General features: G+C 48.2%; 1 protein-coding gene across 1 annotated transcript; it reads right to left on the bottom strand.

Moving 5' to 3' along the window:
* Window positions 1-4,058: 4,058 nt before the first annotated feature.
* On the bottom strand, window positions 4,059-10,179 carry TOMM7 (translocase of outer mitochondrial membrane 7). The gene is made up of 3 exons (XM_069088735.1): window positions 9,966-10,179; window positions 8,845-8,893; window positions 4,059-4,274 (listed from the first exon to the last, which is right to left on the bottom strand). Exons 1-3 carry the CDS (start codon window positions 10,066-10,068, stop codon window positions 4,259-4,261), a joined length of 168 nt encoding a protein of 55 aa, XP_068944836.1. The 5' UTR covers window positions 10,069-10,179; the 3' UTR covers window positions 4,059-4,258.
* Window positions 10,180-11,124: the final 945 nt, after the last annotated feature.

Genomic DNA, 11,124 nt, shown 5'->3' with positions numbered 1-11,124 from the left:
ATGCACCGTCCCCCCCCCCCGGGTGAAACGCATGCCGTGCTCCGAGCTGCATCCAATCAGAGCTGCAGCAGTGAGCGCGTCATCCTGTTCTTCCCCAGTGATTTGCTTGCTGGCGCCATTGAGAGCAGTGCCACGGAGGAGAGCTGAGGCAGGACAACATAAGCCCTCCCCTGAAAATAAGCCCTCTGGTGTTTTTCTTTCCAAAAAAATTAATAAGACAGTGTCCTATTATCGGGGAAACACAGTATCTATGATTTGAGGCCAAGAACTTAGCATTGAATACAATCCCTAATTATAATATTGTTCATCTGCGGGGCGGGGAGCCTTACTTTATAGCAATTCGATTGACAATGCCAGCTCCTAGAAACACATTTCAGTGAAAAATACCCAAGATGATCAAAGAGAAGGTTCTTCTTTAGAAATACCTGGGCATAGCACAATTTCAACTTTGTATATGTCTGCCCCTTTGGAGAAAAAAAAAATGTTTATCTTAAAATATTCTATCATAGAAAAGTTTGAGACAGCTCACCAAGGAACATGGAATCCATTCTCTACTTATATGATCCAGAATTTTTCAAAATGGAAACTTGCCAAGGATCCCTCCAGACCTCGGGGCTGAAGATCCCTCAGCTCTAGAATGAGCAGGGAGAAAAATCTCTTGTACTGACCCAAAAAGGAAATCCATGGAATGGGACTGGCCCATAAAGGAAGCCTTGGTGGAATCATTAGGAAGGAATCAAAAATGGTCAGCACCTGTGAAGCTGCTGTACCTCAATACCTGGGGTCAAGCCATTCATGTGCTGCTTGGTTTAAGAAAAATAAAATTCTCCAGTAAGCTTGAGGGGGAAAAAAAATCCCCAAAAGTCAGTTTTATATCACTCTAAACCCGAATGTCACAGCTCTGAGCAGATCTGGCCCAGATAATAAAAAGCTATTTTGGTAAATGCTTAATTAAAATGGTTTTCAGGAACAGAGAATGCAACAATAATGTAAAAAGCCTTGGGTTGGGAGTCAGGGAAACGGTCCCAGTGGCAGCTCTGCCTCATTTCCCATGTGACCATGGACAAGTGCCATCCCTGCTCTGGGCCCTATTGGAACCCTCCTAAAGACGGGGATGGATCTTTCTCAGGGTCTTTGAGACAAGAATTCCATTGAAGTTATTTCCGTACAAAACACAACCCTATGACTCTCTCAATGGTGGGGAAATCCACATTTAAGGGAAATGGGTGTCACACACTATGAAGATATATTTAAGTTCAAAGAGAGGAAGACCGTGGTCTAATTTTGGTCTAAGCTATAGGGAGAAAGTTGAGTTCTATTCATCCACTTTAATGTTCAATGTCTCAAAATCTTAGGAACTAAGTAGGGTCCAATTACCTGGATTCCTTCAGCACTGGTTTGGGATCTTAATTTTCACCAAGGAATTCTGTCTTCCAAAATTAATCAGGCCAATTTCTGTATTAGAATGAAAACTGAAAAGAGAAAGTTTTACAAAGTACAGCTTTTCAAAGTGGCAAGTCAAGGCACTGAAGGTTTTTCCTTCTTAGACTGGGAAAGCAGAAACTGTTAGTCCAGAAGGCTCCATATTCTTCCACCCAATACCTAATAATAATAGCTGACATCATCATAACATCTACTGTGTGCCAAGTGCTTTATAATTATCTCGTTTGATCCTCACAATAATCCTGGGAGATGCTACTATGATCTCCATTTTACAGATGAGGAAACTAAGGCAGGCAGGTTAAGTGACTTGCCCATGGTCACACAGCTGGTATTATGTCTGAGAAAGTATTTACACTCAGGCCCAGTGTGCTATCCACTATGACCCCTAGCCGCCCCAATGACCACATCCCTCTGACTACCACTCCAAGAAGCTCTTGCTTTGGCTTACAAATGCACAAGAATAGTTGAGTTGGCCTTGCTCCCATCACAGGATTATACAGTGTCATCATTGTCGTCTCCCCGTCCCCCCCCAGTCCCCCCTCACACACACCTTGGAGCTAGGGTTGTCCCCACCAGCTGTCCCTGACAGGTCTGAGACCACAGGAGATCTGGGCACAAAAGGGCTTAGGGCAGTAAGATCCCAGGGCTTGAAGCTGCTCTTAATGCTAAATTACATGTCAAGTCATTTTTTAATGGTCTAGCCAGAGAAGACAACCATCATTAAAACAGGAGTTCTTAACCTAGGGTCTATATGGATAGACAGATGGCAGTGAGTCTTTGAAATCAAAAGCAACAATGAGACACTTATTTCAATATAATCGATTTCTTTTGTAAACCTATTTATTTTATTTTGGGTGTTTTTAAAAATGATTCTGAGGAGTCTACAGATTTCACCACTACACCCAAAGAGTCTGTGGGACAGGAAAAGGTCAAGAATAAAAAGATCTGGAAAGTGGTTTTATTAGAAAGTGGGGTCTTCATTACAAACCAGCAGCATGTGAAGTTTCTGGAATACAGCTCATTAGGAGTTTGATGACTCCTTGTACTTAGACATTTACTGGTTTACAACAGCACAAGGTGACTACTGCTTCCCAGATCAATGGAAAATCAGTCATCACCGTCAAAACATATCTGGGAGGGGCTGGGCTAACATCCCCATGGCCCTGGGCTGCTAGGGAAGAGGAGGAAACTTGGATTCTGGGAGCTGGTATTGGAATCTTTTCCAAATGGAGAGGAGTGAATACTAACTAGCATATCAGAGAAATTTTATGGACTCAAGCATTTGAGCAACAAGATTCAATGTTTTGGCTCCAGAAAGCAACTGCCTAGAATGAAAACATAAAACAGATAGAAAATGTAGGGTTTTTTCCCTTGATTGTAAGCTCCCCAAGAGCAAATCTCATTCACCTTTACTTCTACCCTGGCAGGACCCTGTACACAGTAGGCATGCAATAAATGCAAAATTAAAAATTACGTGTGTGTGTGTGTGGCCTTTGTGAACTGATCCAACCACTCTGGAGAGCAATTTGGAACTATGCCCAAATGGCTCTAAAACTGCATACCCTTTTGTCCTGCCTGCAAAAGAGATTTTTAAAAGGGAAAAGGACCCACATGTCAAGGAGATGCCCATCAATTGAGGAATGGCTGAACAAATGACAAGCAAGGTGATTTCAGAAAAACCTGGAAAGACTTACATGAAATCGATACAAAGTGAAGCGAACAGAACCGGGACAACATTGTATATAGCAACAGCAATACGGTACAATGAAGAACTGTGAATGACTTGGCTATTGTCAAGCAGTACAAAGAGCCAAGATAATTCCAAAGTTCTGAGGAAGCACACTATCTGCCTCCAGGGGAAGAACTGATGTTGTTGGAATACAGAATTAAGCAAACTATTTTTCACTTTCTCTCTTTTTGAGTCTTCTTGCACAAAGTGACTAATAAGGAAATGTTTTACATGATTGCTAACGTATAACCTATATCAGACTGCTTACTGTCTCAGAAGGGGGGGGGGATAAAATCTGGAACTCAAAATATAAAAAAAACCCACAAATATTAAAAATTGTTTTTACATCTAATTGGGAGGAAAAAAGATTACTTTCAAAAAAAGAGTCTATGGAATCCGGGCTCAGATACTTAGCACCACACCCAGAAATAACTGGCCGTGTAACCTAGAGCAAGTTACTTAACCCCGATTGCTTTTAAAAAAAAAGTCTATGGCCTACTGCAGAGGTCAGAGTCCACAACTGTCAAATACTGCATATATTTGCAGAACTTTTTAATAAATTGATGTGTTTCATGTGCTTTCTTTTTCTTTAAAAAAATCTAACTTGTTATATGGGACAGTTCTCTGGAGGGGACTGGGGAGAGAATACTGGAATTCAAATGATGTAAAAAACAAAAGTGATCAACAAAAAAATTTTAACTTTTTGGCCTGAGTCTTCTCCTAAGATGATACTTGGGAATTTCTGATGCCAACAAGCTAAAAATCAGAAATGTACATATATTAGAGAGCCCGATATACCCCATTCTAAACAAATGTTCATGAAAATGTTTTATCATTTTATGTGTTCCTGTTTCATTATATTGAATTTCAAAAGACTGACAATAAATCATGGTTTAAGTTATTTATTTTGATACATTCTGTCCGCAAGAGTTAATCAGAAGAACTATTTTGCCATATACGCGCCATGAAGTAAGACCCCCGGGGTGCCCAACGAGGAGCTTCACTTCGTTATTCTGGCCAAAGTGCACACCGGCAGGGTTTCTCTTGTCCACTGATTGCTGCCAATCCAGATGTTCAAACAGTCTTTCATCCCCAAAGCAAGCTAAAATGTTTGTGGAGAGGAAAAAATAAATTAAATCCAAACAAAAATAAAATTTCTAAACCTAGTTTATTGAAATAGTGTCATGAAGGTCACAAATTAAAACTAGCAGCTTTGTGTGAAAGTTGAGTAAGAGCAAAATAAAGCCTGGTTTAGGAAAAGGCAGACTGGCCTGGCTGAGAGCCATGCCCCAGGTACAGAACTGCGGCCTGCAGAAAGGTCCTTAACCACTTTAAAGGCATTACCGAGGTAAACAAAGATAAAGCCGCTGAGGAGCTCGGCAGTCACCTCAGCCCAGCCCTACACTGTCAGAGAGTCTTTGCCCATACAGGGGGGCTGCTGAGCCCGGGAAATGCAGGCACCTGGGGCCAAACAGCCCTCAGTAGCCACTCCACAAATACTTGTTGATTGATCAATTAATTGTATCCTTCTGGAGCCCTTGATCTGCCACTGAGCAACTTGGGGATTGACTCCCCTCCCTCACAAATAAAGGCCTGCCGACCCACAAAGGACAAATGACCACACCAGTCAGAAAGAGCCCCTGCTCTAATGAAAACTTCGATGAGGCCAAAGCAATTTTTGTTTTTAGAGCTTGAGGCTAAAAGAGAATAAGGGCCTCCCTCCCTAAAGTCAATTACCCGGGCTCTGAGTGTCATTAGCACCCTGGAAGAGAGCCCCGAGCCTAATGGACAATTGCTTTCAATCATTTCCCATCAAGCTTCGAAGACGATGGGCTTGGGCTCCAGTGGCTCGCCTATCGCCTCCGCCATCCCCGGCAGCCACCCGGCTATTGGGAACCACTGACCAAATCAGCCTCAGAGAAGATTTTGAAATTTTAAAATGACACTTACTTTTATTTTGTTATACCACTTGGACCCTCCCTCACCACATAATTATAAAATTCTCCTGATACAGATGAATTCACCAACATTTTCCCTTTTTTAAAAAAATCTATAAGGTGATATCAAGAGCCCACCTAGAGTTAAAATCTCCATGCAAAAGAATTCCAAAACATTAAGTGCTATTCTGAGTCATAAAATGATTTCCACGTTCCCAGCACAGGTTAGAGAAAGAGAACTTTGTTTATCTGGTAAAAACAGGGCAGTAAAGGCTGGCAATTTCTCAAGCTTTGGTCTCAAATTCTAGTCATTCTCAAAGTAAAAGACCTAACTGTATTTAAGTAGCAGAAAATAACTTAAACTAACCTGTTTAAATTCTTTTGTCTTGCCACTAAGCAGTAATGACCTGTAACCTCTCCCTCAGCCACTTGAAACTTAATCTAAAATCATAAACCATCCATGAATACTAAACAAAGAAAAAGATCTGGGCCTGGGAGGTGAGGGGGAAAAAAAGTGAGCTTAGTCCTGCTGCCTGAAAATGTGATTTCTAACACTATATTCAGTTTAATGAGATACAACCAACTGTTCTGATGTCCTGCGGAGTTTATTAAAAAGGGATTTTGCTGGTACCTGGAGACAACTAATCTTATTTCTATTTTCATTTGTAAATGGTATTAAAACCCCCTTAAAAATCCCCAAGTAATTTTGCATACTTTACTTCCCTTATTTTTTCACACGTACTAAGGTCTCTCTCTAATAGCTATCAGCCTCCAAAACCCAGAGAAAGCTCAGTGCAAAGTCACACACAGACACACACACATACACACACACGCACGCACACACACACGCACACACTAGAGACTTACTAAGATTATTCTTCAGGTTATTTCTGCCTAGGAAGGTGACAAAGTTCACTTTCACAGTTAACAATACCTTAGTCATTAAAATAATTAAATAAATTTTGCTTGTGTACATTTTTAAAGGCAACAGCAAAAAACCAAAGTGACCCCAAATGACAAAGCCACCACCACCTGCCCAGGACTAAATAGTGGGATCACTCCAGGTCAGCTGGGGTAGAGTCAGGGACTTGAAGGCTCTCTCACCCCCCCAACCACCATCCTTCTAGGGTAAAGGTGCCAGAGTCCTAGAAATTCCGGTTAGACATTAATGTATTAGATTAAATGCTGCCCTCTCCCAGTGCATTTTCTTTTAAAAGAAAAATGTAACTAACCATGGGGCTGACCCCCAAGAGTAACTGGCCAAAGGCTCACGTATGAATCCTGCCTTTGCCCCTTAACCTATAATCCTAAAATACTAAAAGCATTAGCACATTTGCTCTGAGACAGAGGATGTGATTGAACGTGGCTGAGCAGGGGAGAGATACAAGGGAGAGAAGGACAGAGGCAGGGTCGGCTCCAACCCTGAGTCACAAGGATTTGTCACTGGTCAAGCTCGCCCAGCACTCTAGGAGGCTCAGGATTACTACAGCACAAAGCTTGTCTGGTACAGAAAACCCAGTCCCACAGGACCATCAGGGGACTGGGCTCAGGGAGGCAGCCCATGGTTCAGACGTCACAGAGAGAGGACAACAGAAGCAAAATAATTATTAACAGCTAATTGTTCATTAGACATGAGGATCAAGTAAATCATCACGGAAATTCTAACAAAAACATTGGGGTGTGGGGAAGAAGAGGAGATCAATTACTTTACTGGCTTAACATTCTTTGTGGCATTAACTCCGTGGTTCCCTCCTTCCAACATTCACGAATAACTCCCAGTGTCCCACAAGAGATTTTCAAATAACTTTGTAAAGAACTAGCAGCTCCTTGATAAGTGACGAGCCACCAAGAAGCCGGCGCCATCCCGGATCCAAGATCGCAGCCGAGGCATATGCTCGCGCCCCAGGTTTACATCGATCCCAACATCCATGCCCAGGCAGGCCCCTGTGTGACCAAACAGAGGGAGGGCAGACAGGCTAGCCAGGGTCAGAATGAAACAAAAGCTCACAAGTCTGTATAAAAGAAAGACCGCCACTGCGATCACACAAGCACTTTCTAGTTAGCAGATGTGCAGAAACAGGGCTCCTGCCACCTCTCAGCAGTGTGAAAACGCAGCCTGACTCTCAGGTCCAATCTATTCTCTCTCTCTCGGGGACAGCTGCAAGAGAGACTCAAAATTACCAGCCTGGCCTAAGGCAGAGAGAGGGGGGCTCAAGGCCAGGGGGTCGTCTGTACGGAGACTCCTCAGCTCTCTGGGACATTCAAAGAGTTAGCCACTAACAAAGAGGGAGGCAGGCAGAGGGAGAGAGGGGGAGGGAGAGGGAGAGAAAGAGAGACACAGAGAGTGTGTAAAGGGGCCAAACCCAGACCCCAAAGCATCAATCAACAAGATCTTGTTCGAGAGATAAGGCATGTTCACAAAAACATGGCTAAGAAGGCGAAGTGTTCAATGAGAGGTCTACGATTGCAGAGGGCAAGCAGGGAAGCTAGAATGTGGCTGGAGAAATAGGAAAGCGAGGCAGAGAATGGGTGAATCATTTGCCATACTAAAGCTTGGAAACTCAGCAGGGCACTGAATGCCAGGTCAAGTGGCTTAAACTTTATACCAGGAGCAATGGGGACCACTAAGGAAGTTGTTACTGAAGAGAAACGGACTGTCGAGGTCTTGAGAACACACGACTGCAAGAATTATAACCTGAATCAGGAAGGCAGGAGGCTGATGACTTTGGGGGCAGGAACCAGGCTCTAAGTTTTTGAGCTTAAAAGCCAAGGGAATCCAAAAAGAGGTGCTCATCAGGGAGGCCAGAAGACCTGAGAAGGATGCTGGCCCTGGCCCTGCCGTGATCCTGACCACCTCACCTCGTCTGTGAGATAGCCGGGTGGGGCTGACGATATCTAAAGAAGTCAGAGATAAGCATCCGATGTTGGGGGGGGGGCATCACAGAAGGGGGGGAGCAAATACTGAGTGAACCACCCATAGGGAGGGGGGCCTGAGGAGGAGACCCCACTGTCAAGGAGACGGCCTGAGGGAGGAGGAAAACCCAGACTGAAGAATGCTGGGAGGGCAGAAATACAAAGAAAGTCAAGAAACTGGAAAGACATCCCAAGTCCTCTGGCTGAGTCCCCTGTTCTTACAGAGGAGCAAACTGTTTCAGCCAAATTAATTGACTGAGGCCACACTGCCTGAAAGGCCATGAAACTGGACAGTTAGGTCAATGGTCCATGTGATCAGCAATTTGTAGAATCTTTATTTCTTTTATTTCATTTTCTTTAAAAATAAATTCTGCCACTGGGATGGCTCTCAGGGAAAGGGGAAAGAGAGGGATGCAGGGGGAAGTTTAGGTGCTCGACCAGCAAGAGTTCGATAAAAACCTGGTTTTTAAAAAAGGTCTCCTGTATGTGAGTCTGCTGTCAGATGACAAGAAGCCCTTGTCCATCCCGGAGGAAGGGTTAAGCACCACCCACCCCGTCCCAGCAGCCCTCCAAGTCCTGAGGACCGGCTCAACAGAAGAAGGCGCAGCAGGGAGGAGGCCCCTGGCGGAGAATCTCTTAGTTGGGCAGCTGAACCAAAGGCATTGTTTCCTAAGGCACCTGATAACCGCCAGCTGAGGTCCTGGGGCACAGGGAGGTCAGCTCCTCCGAAGTGGGCACAGTACACACCATGCCCCTGGGGCTTTTTTCTGTGTAAGTTCTTTAATCTACAATTAAAAATGCTTATGAATTGTAATACTGTACCTCAAAACGGTTGGTTCAGGCATTCCAGGATCTGCACCTCTCCTGAATCCTAAAAATAAAAAGACCCCACGTAAACAGCAAAGTCCTCAATGAAGAGTATCTAGTGGCTGGGCCTGCCCCGACTGTGGCTCCCGGCGACCCCAGGGGAATCCATCAGCCACAGGATCCAGGCAGGGAGAAGGTGCTCTCAGCCCCGGTGTGGGGAGCCCCCAGACTCGGGGCTCCGTAAAGAACCGGGGACCCCTCCAGCAGCACGTGTTTCTGGGGCTCTGCCCCCACATCTGCCAGATCAGACACACCAACATCACAGTATCGGACAACAGCCCGGCCCTCGGGGGTCCCCCGATTCCACCGGGGGGCACTCCGGCCAATGGTCCGGCTCCCCACAGAGGTGACGGACCCCAGAACGTGCCCAAAGGTCTGAGCTCCGGGCCCAGTCCCTCGTCAGGGGCCCCCAGAAGGCTGCGCCCGCCGCTGCGGAATCAGCGCCCAGAAACAGGGAAAATAAAGTGGGGCTCCAGCACCCCCGCAAGGGCCGGGCCCTGCTGCGGAGCCCGGGGAGGGACGCCGCGGCCCCCCTGGATCCAAGCCCCTCGTTTTACAGATGAGGAAACTGAGGCCTCGGGCGCCGCCCACTGGGGGACTCCTCCCTGGCCCATCTGTACAATGGCTCCACGGGGGGCCTGCCTGGGATCCTGGACGCAGAGAGAGGGGGTCAAGGTGCCGGGCCCTCAAGCGCTTCGGGGGGGGGCTTCGCTCTGCTTTCCCCCCCACCCTAATCCCCTTGGCCCGGCACACAGTCGGCGCCTAATAAATGCATGTCCAATTTCACGCCGCCCCGGCCACAGACGGCCTCACGGGTGGCCTGCCCCGCCTTAGGGGGGCTGGGGGAAGGGGAGTGGTCCCTTTTGATGGTCCTTTCATACAGTAGGCGCCTAACAAATGCCGGCAGCCGGGCTGGCTTCACCCCTCCCCCTTGGGCCCACGTGGGGGGGGGGGGGCTGGCTGGTGACGTCATCGCGCTGCCGGCGGCGCCGCGTGCTGGATCCCGAGCCCGCGAGCGCGCCCCCGCTGCCCCGCCCCCCGCGCGCCCCCGCCCGCCGCCATCGCCGCGCACTGACCCAGGTAGAGCACAAGGGGGATGAAGCCCCAGCGGATAGCGAACTGGCCGCCCCGGAAGAGCTGCTGCAGGCGCTGCTTGGACTCCTTGCTCAGCTTCACCATGGTGACGGCGGCGATGGCGGCGCCCCCAGCAAGCTCGGGTTCCCGCGGCCTCCTCTGCCCGCCTCTGCCGGAAAGTGCGCGCGTCGCGCAGGCGCAGCGCCCCCACCGGCGTCAGGACGCCGCGCTTTACGGCAGGGGCGTCGCGAGCTGCTTTGGGCGTCGTAATTGCTTCCTTCCTCCCTCCCCAGCAGGGAGCCCCCGTCTGGCCTGGCTCCCATTTCACAGATGGGCATACTGAGGCCTCCGCGGCGTCCTGGGATGTGGGATTCAGAGCTTCGCTCCCCCTCCCCATTTCATGTCAGGGGGGCAGGTCCAGAGAAGTCAGGCGGGTTTCCCAAGGTCACACAGCAGATGGGTGGCCGCCCAGGGCCGTGGAGCCTATGGACGCATGAGTGGGGAGTCCTGTCCCTTACCCTCCCAGCAGGGGGGTAGCTGCAGGGGCCGCAGCTCCCACCTGCGCCTCTTTCCCATCTCTCCCTTTAGAAGCCCCCCTTGGAGCCTGCCGCTGCTGCGTGGCGCCCTCCAGGAGGGAGCCCCCCTCTCATCTCCAGCAGCTGGCCCAAAAGCAAACAAAAACCCACCACGGTTGGTGCCTGATAGATGCTTAGGGATCTGGACGCTCTAGGCGCCCCATTCATTCCTGCTTGGGGTCGATCTGGTAATGCAAGGTTCTCAGTGAAACCAACGCCAGTCTCTGCTACAATGTTTCTGCTGCCCGGGAGCTAGGCTGGTCCTTCCATCCCATCACAGCCTGTCAGATAGGCCGAGGAAGGGGCCACCTCCTGCGCCCACCCCTTCCAGCCAGCCCTCCCGGCCCTTCCCACTCCGGGGCTCCAGGCTCTCCACCATCCCTGCTGACCACCTAGGTCCCCACATCAATCTGTCTGTCGCCCAGATGTCTAACCAAAGGAAAGTCCAGAAGGAATGGAGCTCATGATTCCTCCATAAGCCTTCATGAAGTCTCTGCTATGTGCTGGGCACAATCTAGGCTTCCTGAATTGGCTTTTTTTTTGGGGGGGGGGTGTCATGTCACCTCACACTGCTGGCTCACATCCA

Source organism: Petaurus breviceps, unplaced genomic scaffold (genome assembly GCF_028583685.1).
Source record: "Petaurus breviceps papuanus isolate PSGF00001 unplaced genomic scaffold, PetGlider_PUasm1.0 185, whole genome shotgun sequence".
In the NCBI taxonomy this organism is placed as follows: Eukaryota; Metazoa; Chordata; class Mammalia; order Diprotodontia; family Petauridae; genus Petaurus; species Petaurus breviceps.
The sequence above is the reverse complement of the archived record's forward strand: the minus strand, read 5'-3'. Positions and strand labels throughout refer to the sequence as shown.

What these genes read in the sequence shown, in the direction of transcription:
- TOMM7 (XM_069088735.1), bottom strand. Translation starts at nt 10,068, where the DNA reads ATGGTGAAGCTGAGCAAGGAGTCCAAGCAGCGCCTGCAGCAGCTCTTC. An exon ending in CCCCCTTGTGCTCTACCTGG is followed by an intron (nt 8,894 to 9,965) that starts GTCAGTGCGCGG and finishes TTTTATTTTTAG; the next exon opens with GATTCAGGAGAGGTGCAGAT.